Source organism: Lagenorhynchus albirostris, chromosome 11 (genome assembly GCF_949774975.1).
Source record: "Lagenorhynchus albirostris chromosome 11, mLagAlb1.1, whole genome shotgun sequence".
Classification (NCBI taxonomy): domain Eukaryota; kingdom Metazoa; phylum Chordata; class Mammalia; order Artiodactyla; family Delphinidae; genus Lagenorhynchus; species Lagenorhynchus albirostris.
Window position 1 is genome coordinate 21,289,440 of NC_083105.1, and position 13,788 is coordinate 21,303,227.

The following is a 13,788-nucleotide window of genomic DNA, read 5'->3' on the forward strand; positions in this document are numbered from 1 at the left end:
AACTTAGACGGCTTAGTAAGTCTCTGCTTTAATATGTGACGTACAATTCTAATCATGTGAGTTACCTGACATCTGCCTCCTTAAGAGATTTTTAGTGGAATTTAACTGCTTGTTGCGAATACCTGTATACATACATTCAGCCAACATTCCCATCTCTTTGCATTTCCTTAGTCGACACTCTTGGCACTTCCTTCGCATGTACATGTCCATCACACAGTTGCCCCCGTTTTTACACTTGTACACGGCATTTTTGGTAATGCTTCTCCTGAAGAAACCTGGGGAAGAAACGGAAAGAAGTAAGAGGCTCCAAGCAACACACCTGGATTGAGAGATGCCACAGCATTTTTCTCATGAACCCCCGTGGGGCACCCAGGCCATCCTTGAGCATATCGGTGACAAATGTACTTTTGGCTGTGCTGCACGGTCCAGACGGCTGCTGTTGTTAATGATTTATTTCTCAAAAATAAAGACACATTTGAATTATAGCCTCTCTTTGGAAAAATCTTGGTTTGTTTTAAAAGATAGATTACTTTCATTAGTGTATCTTTACTGGGAGACCATTATGTACTAATGAGCTCTAGGTGCTGGTGGTACAGGGGTGAATAAGTTATCACTGCCCTCTTACAGTTTACGGGTTGGTTGAGAACAAAGAGAGGCAAACAACCAAACTAGCGAAATTCCGTGTTCCTGGGCTGTGCTGAGGCAGAGAGGCTGACTGAATGATCAGTTCTGGATACAGAGGTCAGACTCGAAAGTGAGCTTGAGGTTTCAATTCAGTACTTAATATACGCAGCTTGGTATAATAATAAACATGCCAACCTTGCTTTAAAACAAACATCTCCCCGGAGAGCATGCAGCCACAGCTACAGCTGCTACAGTTCAGCTGCCTGGAGGTGGGGAGGGGACTGACTGGCCTCCTTTCTGCTTCTCCTCTTCCTCCTCCACCCATAGACCTGGATGACCACGGTTCCTGACACTTCTGGAGTCGAGGTGGAGTGGTGAATAAGGATTGGGCTGGGGGAGGCAGGGGAAGAAGTGACAGGAAAGAGCTTACTTGCCTGGTGTTGTTAGAAGCTGGTTTGTATCTAGCAAGTTTTGGAAACTGACTCTTTCTCCCTTGGTTTGGGTTCTTTTGAGAACTCCTCCCATCACTGGGATACTTTCCTCTGCAGTTCCTTGTTGAGGGCAAATATGTCTCTCTTCTAGCCCATGGCTTGCATCTCATTCTTCAGCCTCTTGGAATTCGGCAATTCACCTGCATCCTCTTTCTTCTGAGGTCCCTCCACTCCATGGACTCAACCCCATGCCAGTTTTCTCTGCTCCAACAAACTCAGAGAAAATTGCTTCCACCTACCTATGAGCAGTCAGCCACCCACCCTCTTGCCCTTTCAACTTCTCAGGTGAAAGTCAGACGCCAATCTTCAGTGTCCCTCAGCTGCAGGGAATACATGTCAATCTCCTTGAGTGATCCTGTTGAAGACCCTTCCATTGGGCCTGGGGCAGCAGGGCCTCCTTAGTGTACAGATTTTATCTGGAGAAGGGGGACACCTTTTTCTAATTCTCACAAAAGTCCCATACTTTCCAGCGGTGGCCCCCAGGGGCAGACAGCCACACCCCACCCCACCCCTTTGCAATGGGAATGTGGGATTCCTAGCACACTAATCACATGTTCCAAAAGCTTTAAAGATCACTCTTTAACTTCCAACTCCTGCTCACTTCATACCTTCAGAGTAAGCGAGGTATTTAACTAGTTCTTAACTACCCACTGCAAGATGGGCTCACTTTGGAATGTAGCATCTATTGTCTTCACGCCTTTGCCGAAATTGAGACAGCAGTGTCCTTCCTATTTTAACAGCCTGTTGGAATAATAGCTGACATTTACTAAGCACCCACTCTCTGTTGTTCTAACCACTTCACCTGCATTTAGTTATTTAATCTCCATATCAATGTTATGATGAAGATAATATTATGTGTCCCCATGTTACAGATGAAAAAAATGGTACAGAGAGGTTAAATATTTGGCCATGATAACATGGTTAATAATTGGACTAAAAAAATTTAAATCCAGGCAGTCATGCACCAAAGCCCACGCTCTTAACCACTATGTTATAATTGCCCCCCTTGCATCACAAGAGAGTAGAATAACTTAATCTTAAATACCTACTATCTGAAAGCTGCATCAGAGAATGCAAGGGAGACACCAAGATGAAGAAAACATTCCTTGTCCCTCAGAGCTTCCAACTTAGGGGGAAGACAAAGCAGTAAAATCACAACACAATAAAAATGCAGAGTGACAGGATAGCCAATTAAGTAATACATTATTGGAAGGTAGATGAAAAAGTGATCATTTCATGGCCACACGAAATGCTTGTGAAGGACGTGCCACATTAAAGGGAGACAGCAATTCCATCACAGACTTGGAGATCTGCACATTTGTTATGACAATTTTCCAAGCAGAAGGCAATAAAAATTGTCCTAGTAAAATAAGTATACTATGACAATTTCCCATCAGCTAAAAGTCTAGTGTCTCGAGGAAAAGGCATTATATGGGCTGGGAATGGCCCTGATTAATTCCAAGTAGGGGGAATCACAGAAGACCTCATGAAGGAAGTAGAATTTGAGCTGGACCCCAGAGAATAAGTAGGATTTTGAAACATGGACTTTGAGGGAGGAAGGACAGTCTGGGAAATGAGCAAGTGCACGGAGTTATGGAAATTCCAAGGAAGGGTAGATAATCCATCTTGATAGGAGGGTAGAGTGTGGGGAGAATTAGTGGGAGCTGGATGAGGGCATGTAGTGGGACAGAATATGGTTAAATGCCGTTGAATTCCAAGCAAAGAAGTTGAATCTTTATATCAAGTAGAGAGAGAGAGAAGCCTTTAAAGGGTTTTGGCAGGGGAGGGTCTAACCTAACCTGCGTGTTGGGAAGACTCCTTGGGGCAAGGTCAAGAAAGGTGGGACAGGGAGATCAGAGACTGGAGGCAAGAGACTGTTATGGCCAGAGGGTGACTGATGCCTGACCTATATGAGGCGGGGAGTGGGGGGGCAGGAAACAGAGGAACATTCAGGACTTGATAACTAACTCAGTATGAAAACAAGCTGAAGAAAAAGTTAGAGATGTCAAGGTTAAAAAAGTCATAGACTTGCTTTTGAATTTGTGAGCTGGTATAACTTTCAGTAGGAATGGCATTACCATTTTCCTAAATGTCAAATCCAACCACATAGAGTCTAAAAAAAGACTGTGCTTCAGATCAGTGTTGATATTGGGAGTGCAAACACCACATCGTGTAATTCAAAAGAAACTACAGACAAAAAAAGAAAGAAAGAAAAGAAAAGAAAAAAAGAACTTTTTCCTGATACCAAATGATTGATCACAATGACCACTTTAGCTTACTTGAGTCAATCTTCCCACTAATTTTCTGCCCCTCCCAGGCACAATTCCCTCTAAAACCATGATAGATATTGATAGCTCAATAATGAATTGAAATAAAATTCCTTATTCCAGGATGAGTCAAAGGAACAGTGCTAGGACAATTCTGCAGGGTTTTTTTTGCTCTGGTATTAACTGAGAAAGGAATCATTATCATCTCAATAGCTGAATTAATTAGCTTTCACTCTAAGGTGGCAACACAATGTTATCATTCTATCATTTAAATAAGGCTACATATACTGTATTTATACTTATGCAAATCAATCCGTACACATACCTCTGCCTCTCTCTTGTGCATATTCAACAATGCCCATATCAGAAAAGTCATATGAAAATGAATGGAAAGGAAATTCACTGAGGAACAGAGGCTCCCCGGTAAACGAAGATGAATAGACAGGGCTGGCATTGCCCTCAGGGGAGTATGTAGCGCTAGGGGGCTTCCTGGGGTGGCAGGCGAATAAGCTATAGGATGGTAAAATGGATCCCTCAGTTACGCAGAATATTGGACATCCTGCTTTTCTGCTTCTTTATACAGATAGAACCCATACCATACCCTACTCCCAACTCATACTTACATACATGTCCACACAGACACACATGCACATACTGGACTCCAGGGACTGACAGTAGGCCACACATTACTTTGAAATCAATAAGATGTTGGTTGATGTTTCAACCTCTAAGGGTCTCCTGACTTTTTAAACAGCAACAGACACATAGGACTGAGGAATTAGTTATGTTAACATCCAATACGGCCTAAAGAAAGTCAGCTTTTAGTTCTGCCTCAGCAGACCATAGAATAAAAAGGACTCCACCACCGACTTGTACAGGACTTATTCTGTAGCAGGCGCTTTTAAACACTTTGCATATGGCGTTTCACTTAACACTAATAACAATCCTATGAGGTAGACCTAGTCTTATCTCTCTCTTATAGGTAAGGAGACCGAGTTACACAGAAATTAAGTCATTTGCTCAAGGTCCTACAGATAGTAAATGGTAGAGCTCAGATTTGAACGCTGATAGGCTCAGTTCCGTACTCTATGCTCTTAACCACTATATTATGCTGTCCTTCTAGTTAGGAGATTACATTCTTAAAAATTGTCTTTTGACATTAATCTCCCCAAATCCCATTTTGCAGGTGAAGTGCTCCACAGTTTCATCCCTATCTCCAAAGCTTCTTCAGAAACATCCTGTTCTCCCTCCCCACTCCAGATGTCTGCTCCACCTCTGTCTCACTGGTAGAAAACTGCAAAGTAGCACAAACTAGACAGAAGAGCTGCCAATACTGAACCAGGTAAGCTTTGGTCTCCATCACACAGTTTCTTAGGCTTTAGGATCTCAATTCCTCTCTTTGAGTTGTTTGCTGATTTTTTTAGAACACAGTAATAGACTCCTGATCGCCTGGCAGGAGCTGTTTTAGGTCGTTGTTTTTGAAAAAGCAAACTCTCAAACTTTTGAGATGCAGTCGATAAAAATTATTCTTGACTATTTAGTTCTTGTTAATGTTGCTTTTAAGGTTTTTTTCCCCCTTTATCTGTTAGGGAGCCACAAAAAAATGTCTCCCTGATTTTCCAACACTTACTTCTATCACTATAATTTCTAATTTTTTTTTCTTAAATAGGTTTAAAAAGAACTGACTTTGAATTACTTTTGGAAATTGCCTAATGTCACTCCAAAGTAGGCAAATCAACAAACAACCTAGTAGTCAAAGGGCATTCGTAAAACTTCTATACTCCCTCTGGAAAAAAAAAAAATACTGTGAAATAAAAGTTCATTAAAATAACATAGTCTGGGCTTCCCTGGTGGCGCAGTGGTTGAGAGTCCGCCTGCCGATGCAGGGGACACGGGTTCGTGCCCCGGTCCGGGAAGATTCCACGTGCCGCAGAGCGGCTGCGCCCGTGAGCCATGGCCGCTGAACCTGCGCGTCCAGAGCCTGTTGCTCTGCAACGGGAGAGGCCACAACAGTGAGAGGCCCATGTACCGCAAAACAAACAAACAAACAAAAGAGTCCTGCAGATTTGAGTACCAGTTCTACTGCATTCTTTCATAGCTGTGAGATCTGGGCGAATTTCTGAGTGTTGGTATTTTTATTTGGAAAAAGGAGATGATAATACTATCTCAAGGAGCCACTATAAGGATAAATGAAATAAAGAGTCTCCAGTGGAAACTGTCCAGCCCATAACTGAGAATCATTATTTTCCCCAGTTTGTCTGAGTCCATAAATGTGTATTTTTCAACAATTTTAGGAATTTTAATGTAAAGGATGATTTATCAAGTGACTCATGTGTGATTTATACTTGGTCCTATTGTTTTGGGGTTTGGGGGTGCTGTTTTGTTGTCTTTTGCTTTTCTATCCCATCCCAAGAGGGTAGCCGTCTTTTTATGCTCACTTGCTAAGACAAAAGCTGAAGTTGTTTACCTCTAGATAAAGATAACTCTCGGATAGGGCTTTTGTTTTCAACCCCTCATTGAAAGGGTTACACTGCATCATATCAAAGATGATGGAGGCGGAGGTCAATGCTTTTAGAGTTGGGGGAGCAGAGGCAGCTTAGCTGGAAAAAGGTTTGGGGAACTTCACCAGAGCCTGAGAATGGGATGAGTCTCACAGGTTCTCTGAGTATTGGACCAGCACCCCTAAAGAGCCTCTAGAGAGGTGACAAATCTCTAATGGGATAGCTCTGAGATGAGGACAGGAAGATACTAATAACATGACGTTGGAAACCCTGAGATAAAATACCCATGTCAAAAGGTGGCTGAGTTGTCCACTCTCAAGGGATCAATTCAAAGGTGAACAAGGAGCATATCAACTAATACCAAAATATTCCCCCCTGTGTAAGACCCCTGAGATTTGTGCATGTTCCTGGGGAAAAGAGCATCCCCAAATATATCCCAAGTGGAATTTCTCACCAGCCAGGGGGATTATGAGCCTGGGAAAGATTAAATTTGATTACAGAAATATAGAAATATGATATATCTTACACTTAGTCCTACCTGTTTCAGTAACAAAGTGTTTCTGAAATGCTACACATAAAGTACATCTAAAATACGGAGGTGGCTATCAAAGGAAAAACGTAGAAATGAACTAAATGAAAATGAAAATACAACTCATCAAAATTTGTGGGATGTAGCAAAAGCAGTACTCAGAGGAAAAATTCATAGCATTAACTGAATACATTAGAAAAGAAATACATAAAATCCAATAATCTAAACTTCCACCTTAGGAAACTAGAAAAGAGAGCAAATTAAATCCAAAGTAAGCTGAAGAGGAGAAGTAATAAAAGTTAGAGCAGGATCAGTGAAATTGAAAATAGGAATACAGGGCTTCCCTGGTGGCGCAGTGGTTGAGAGTCCGCCTGCCGATGCAGGGGACACGGGTTCGTGCCCCGGTCCGGGAAGATCCCACATGCCGCGGAGCGGCTGGGCCCGTGAGCCATGGCCGCTGAGCCTGCGCATCCGGAGCCTGTGCTCCGCAACGGGAGAGGCCACGACAGTGAGAGGCCCATGTACCACAAAAAAAAAAAAAAAAAGAAAATAGGAATACAACAGAGAAAATCAATGAAACCAAAGCTGGTTCTCCGAAAAGATCAATAAAATTGAAAAATATCTAGCAAGGCTAACCAAGAAAAAGAGAGAAGACACAAATTACTAGTATCAGAAATAAAAGAGAGCCATTACTACTAATTCCATGGATATGAAAAGCATAATAAAGGAATATTATTTTAAAAATTGTATGCCTTCTCTATATCTTTAATTCTGTGTTTGTAAGGAGGGGAGATGGTTCTGTGGAAATAAAGCCTATCCAAATGATCAAACAACAAAATGCAAAACACAAAAACACAAAACCACTAGTGGTTATCAGTGGTTGCCTCTGGGGAACAGGACTTGGGGCAGAAATGGTTGTGCAGGGGATTTTCTACCGTTTGACTTTTGAATGACATGTACTCATTGCTTTGACAAAATGTTCAAGTGACGAAGTTGTCTAAAGGAGTTGAAAGCAAAAATCCGTGGACACCCTCACCCCTGCTGGGTATCCTTGGGAGACTGAGGGCAAGGGTAACATCTGCAGGGGTTGGGCTTTTCAGGCCCTTAACAGCTGTTTAAACTCCCAGGTAGGCAAACTCCCAGGAGCTGGAGGCTTATACTGACTAGTGGCCTCTAGTCACTACTTTCTTATTTATATATTGCTTATATATTTAGTTTAAATATTTTTTCTTATTTAAATCTAATTTCTATTGTCTTCAGTTTGTCTTATATCATTGCTCTGTATTTATTTGATATATCAACTTTTATTCATTGGAAATCACCCTTCTATCGTTTCCTTTTTCTATTTGTTCTTTTAGATACCATTTTATTGCTTTTGTATTTTTAATCTTTTTTGTTTGTTTGTTTTACTGGTTTCTCTTTTTTTCTATTTTAGCTCAATTATGTAAACTGTTTTCCTACTTTGCTTTAAAATGGTGAAAGTGAGAGCAGGAATTTTGTTTTGTTCACCACTGTATCGCGTAGGCTTAGAATAGCGGCTGGCATACAGTTGGTACTTAATAATATTTACTGAAAAAAATTGAATTAATTAATTCAAACTCCCAGCAGCTACAGGCTTAATTAGTTAACTAATAGGAAGAGAGATAGTTTTGAAAATAGTGTATGATCCAAATTAAGGGGGCTGGATGAAGAGAAGAATAACGATGATAAAATAATAGGAATTCATCAACAAAACAACAATAGCGAATGTTTTATGAGCACTCAAGGTGTGCCAGGTACAGAGCTGGAGGTTTTAAAAACAATGTCTCTATTCACAAATGAATCAACGGACAAAGGATTAATCTCCAAAATATACAAACAGCTCATGCAGCTCAATATTAAAGAAACAAACAACCCAATCCAAAAATGGGCAGAAGACCTAAATAGACATTTCTCCAAAGAAGACATACAGATGGCCAAGAGGCACATGAAAAGCTGCTCAACATCACTAATTATTAGAGAAATGCTACAATGAGGTATCACCTCACTCCAGTCAGAATGGCCATCACCACAAAATCTGCAAACAACAAATGCTGGAGAGGGTGTGGAGAAAAGGGATCCCTCTTGCACTGTTGGTGGGAATGTAAATTGATACAGCCACTATGGAGAACAGTATGGAGGTTCCTTAAAAAACTACAAATAGAATTACCATATGATCCAGCAATCCCACTACTGGGCATATACCCAGAGAAAACCATAATTCAAAAAGACACATGCACCCCAATGTTCATTGCAGCACTATTTATAATAGCCAGGTCATGGAAGCAACCTAAATGCCCATTGACAGACGAATGGATAAAGAAGAGGTGGTACATATATACAATGGAATATTACTCAGCCATAAAAAGGAACGAAATTGAGTCATTTGTTGAGACGTGGATGGATATAGAGACTGTCATACAGAGTGAAGTAAATCAGAAAGAGAAAAACAAATATCATATATTAAGGCATGTATGTGGAACCTAGAAAAATGGTACAGATGAACTGGTTTGCAGGGCAGAAGTTGAGACACAGATGTAGAGAACAAACGTATGGACACCAGGAGAGGAAAACCACAGTGGGGTGGGGATGGTGGTATGCTGAATTGGGCGATTGGGACAGACATGTATACACTGATGTGTATAAAATTGATGACTAATAAGAACCTTCAGTATAAAAAAACAAACAAACAAACAAAAAACAACTAATACTAAACTTTCTTTGGGTTATTTATATGGAAATATGTTAATATAAATGTTTCAGATATCACATGAAATTTCTAAAAATCTTATATGTTCTGGTATAATATTATAAGTCATAATTCTAGTTATTACTTTAAAATGTATATCTCAGAAATAACTAAATTTCCTTGTCAATTGCATTATTATGAACTTTCATCAAATCTTTAACCGTGGTCATTTTTAAGTCGTTTGTCATTTAGAGACAGTTCTGGGTGTACTCTGACGCTTTCACAAAAATGTTCCTACAAAAGGGTTTCATCTTCAAGGAATTCATGGAAAAGACTCTGACAAGTACAGGTTTCTGGTAACCGACTATACTGCTGAAGTGAATGAATAAGCATTTTCAGAACTCTAATGGAAAACTGATGAATTCGTAAAAGTGCTAACAAAAGATCAAGATGAAAAAAAAATTAATTACATGGGACTGAGTGAACTGTTGAGGATGATTATAATTTTTGTGACTTTCTGTTTGAATAAAAAAAAAATCCCACAAGGACTCAGAGGCAAAAATATACAAATCAATTTTCACTGCAAAGTAAAGAAGCTGTTACAGTGGTGGATTACTGGACTGAATGTCAATATTATGACATAGCGTGAGTGTGTTTCGTGTTTGGTAATTGCAATCATCATTGCTTTTGTTGTGGTCATCCATTTACAATGCTTGGTGTCAGTTTATTTATCTCTTGTAAAAATAAAATACAGTGTGTGTGTGTGAGTTGTGAAAAAACAAAAGGAAACTTAAAAAAAATAAAAGAACCACAACAACAAAAAAACCCCACAAATGTCTCATTTTTTCTTCATGACAACCCAATCATAATAGTAATAATAGCAGACATTTATTGAGGGTTTCCTACTGGCAAAGACTATGATAATCGCTTTACGCACATTACCTTATTTAAATCTACCTCAAAGGGTTTTCTTGAAGATGAAATGAGTTAGTACACGTAAAGTCTCCTGATAAAGCCTGCACAAAATAATCACTTGATGTATGCTATTTCTCTGTCTATCATCATCACATTGCCATCATCTCACCTTCCTCCTCCTCATCTTTATTATTATCCTCATTTTACAGGTACGGAGTCTGAAGCCCAGAGACATTAAGTAACTTGGAAGAGAATCAGCTGGGGTTGGAATCCAGGTTATCTGCCTTCAGAGTCCTACTCTTCCCAAGACTTTTATGACAAAAGTCTTCCAATGCAGTGAAATCGTTTAATCCCCACCCCTTGAATCACACTCTAAGATAATTTGACCTATAGAGTTCATTGGGATCGTTATTAAATTTTATAAAATCAGACCTCAAAATCAAATAGGATTTCAGTAAGTTTATAAGTAAGTCAGGGCTCCTCAGCTCTAACCCATAAACCAAAGGCCTGTTGGAAACTCGCTACATCTATCCTACATGTCACAATTGTTTCAATAATTCTAGAATCTTTTCTAAAACTTCAGAACTAAGTCTAATGCTGGTTCACTATCTTATATAAAAATATGTTCCAAAGGATGAAAAGTCCCCCATTTGCTCATATAAAATGCCTTTTAAATGTTCTACCATTCTTTCCTGGCATGGAGATGGTTGTGAGTGGCATTGACATTGACCTATTTGGGAATGCAGCCATTTGAAATATCCAGTCAGATGCAGATCAGTTTTTCAGTTGAGGTTTGAGATTTGAGTCAAAATTCATCCAGACCTTAGCATATTTCCATATGCTCCACACTGATAACCAAGGGGGAGGGACAGCTCTCGATTTAATCTAGTGCCGAGCAAATGGCTCTCATTGTCACTTGGCATTATGCTTATGTTCTGCAGTTGTTGTTTTTTTAAAAAATCAAAATTTATCTCATTGATGCCATGAATACCTGTAACAAATAAAACCTTAAAAAAAATTAAAGTATTTCTAACAGAAACAGAGACCAGTGAAATCAGGAAGTTTAACCGTGGTCTTTGTTTTATTTTTAAGTTTTAAAAAATTGGGACTTCCCTGGTGGCACAGTGGTTAAGAATCCGCCTCCCAAAGCAGGGGACACGGGTTCAATCCCTGGTCAGGGAGCTAGATACCACATGCACGCCTCAAGTAAGAGTTTGCATGCCACAACTAAGGAACCTGCCAGCCGCAACTAAGGAGCCTGCCTGCCGCAACTAAGACACAGAGCAACCAAAAAAAGAAAAAAATTCTCGTGGGTATGTATGAGTGTGTCTGTGTGTGTTTAAAGTATTACATTCATGAAAGATCTGCAGTGAAGTCCTAAGGCAAGAGAGCTACCAGGATCTTTACATAAAAAAATCTAATTTAATCCTCACAAGAACCCTGTAAAAAATAGATATTATTCCTAATTCACAGATTGGAGGCTCAGAGAAGTTACGTATTCTGTCAACTGAGGTTGGCTAGTTGGATTCGTGCGTCCTCTACTGTGAAGGCAGGACAGTTGAACACAATCTCTCCCAGACTCCCTTGCCGCTAAATGTGGATACAATTTAAGCTCTGCCAAACAGATGCCCTTGTAAGATATTTGAAAAGTGGAAGTGAAGAAAGAGCTGTGCTTCTGTTGTTTCTGCTGGCAAGCAGGATCACGGTTTTGCTGTGGCAGCATCTTGTTTTCCAGTTGCTAGCTTCCAGGGCATTGAGAGACTAGACACAGGGTATTCATCTTCTGTATGTACAGATATAGCAGGTGCACCATGGCTCTGGAGCCAGTAATTGCAGTGAAGGCAACTGCCTGATCCCTAAAGGTCAACTAAGGTACCGTCTTCCTGGAGTCAATAATTCTTATGTTAGCTTCCTGACCCCCCATCTTCTTGAATAACAACTGCCCCGGCAAACCAGTTCTGCAGTGTGGCTTGGAGACTCAGCATAGAACCTGTTCCTCTGCCCTTCCAAGTTCTCCTGTACTGATTCTTCTCTGCTTGAAATTTGGTTTCTGCTTTACTTTGTTGAACTTTGACTAATCAATATATTAAGGAACTTGCTTAGTCAGCCAAGAGGTATAGAGCCTAGATTCAATTCATGCCTGTCAAATCCCAGAGCTCATACTCCCTCTGATGGAAAGTTATGGCGTGAAATTCATTTTGTATCTGGTAGGCGCAGATATCCAAGGGGTGTGGGGCGGGGGGATGAAGGTGGCCAAGCTTTTAGGCCTGCCTGGCCCAGAGGCACTTGTTCTTTGGCTTGAACTCTACCCTATTCTGTGCACTTCCTCCCCATTTACTAAGCCAGAATGATTTTCATTTGTTTTCTCGAGAGAACATCTAAAAAGCACAAAGGGGGCTTCCCTGGTGGCGCAGTGGTTGAGAGTCCACCTGCCGATGCAGGGGATGAGGGTTCGTGCCTCGGTCCGGGAAGATCCCACATGCCATGGAGCGGCTGGGCCCATGAGCCATGGCCGCTGAGCCTGCGCGTCCGGAGTCTGTGCTCCGCAACGGGAGAGGCCACAGCAGTGAGAGGCCCGCGTACCGCAAAAAAATAAAATAAAAATAAAAATAAATGAATAAAAAGCACAAAGGAGCCAATTATTGGCTTTTCAGTCACCAAAGCCTAAGCCCCAAGATGCCAGACACTAACAAAATTTCCCCAAATTGGGAGAGGCAGACGACCAAAGAGTTAAGACATGTTAAGTACACGAGAAGGTCCTGAACTCTGTCCCTCCCACCCCCTCATCCTCACACACCAGACCCCTCCTGGGACTGGGTGTGCAGAAAGCTTATGGGAACTCCACATCATTGAGAAATCCTAGAAGAGAGGGATTCTTGTGCTCTTTCCTGGGGAGAGTCAGGGGAGGCCCTTGGGGTTCCCTGCACCCCACAAGGCACAGGAACGGATAACGTGGCCATGTGGTTTCCCTGGGCAGCCAGGCATTCCAGGTGACAGTGCGGCAGCATCAGGAGCCCACCCATCTGAGCAGCAGGGAAGCAGGTGGGGCCAGATGGGAAGCAGGGGTGTGCTCAGGATGCCAGGATAGCACCTCCGAGACCTTTCCTACTGGTGAGCGAAGACCAGAGAGAACAGCCCTCAACAGACGCTGGACTATGTTAACAGCACCAAGAACCAGAGCCCCACCTCCAGGACCCAGAAAACTCAGTAGATTCATTCTGAACTGATGAAATAGTTTCCACCAGGGCTTGAAATTGGATTAAATCCAATTATACAAAAAAGGTTATTTTTCTTGCACATATACCCTGAGTGCTGTGCTCTCTCACTGCATAGTTTCCAGTTAATTCTGAGAGTTATTGGTCTAGAACAGGGGTCAGCAAATTACAGCTAGGCCCTGGGCCCAATCTGGCCCACTGCCTGTTTTTTATTGTCCTGCCTATTTTTGTAGGCTAAGTAAAGCCACTCTTACGTGGCTGAGTTTGCAGAGTTGCGTAATCGCAACAAGGCCGCTATGGTGCAAAGCCTACGATATTTACTATCCATCTCTTTACAGAAAACAATTGCCAAACCCTGATGTAGAACATGGGCCCTGCCTGGCTGTATCTCATCTGCTCTTGCACTCTTGTCCTTCTGCTGTCATCATGGGGGCAAAGTCTCAAATCAAAATCAAAGAAAAAGCCCTGCCTTTCTCTGCTTTTAAAAATATACCTACGTTCAGATCCAGGTTTTCCTCCCTGAGCTCCCCAGAGGACCG

General features: G+C 41.4%; 1 protein-coding gene across 2 annotated transcripts in view; it reads right to left on the bottom strand.

Annotated features, from left to right (window-relative positions):
* NR1H4 (nuclear receptor subfamily 1 group H member 4) overlaps window positions 1–13,788 on the bottom strand; it is a 66,225-nt gene that overhangs the window by 19,865 nt on the left and 32,572 nt on the right. For both annotated transcript variants that reach the window (XM_060164795.1, XM_060164796.1), the window contains one exon: window positions 123–275. In XM_060164795.1, coding sequence (XP_060020778.1) covers window positions 123–275 — 153 coding nt within the window. The remainder of the gene's footprint in view (window positions 1–122; window positions 276–13,788) is intronic.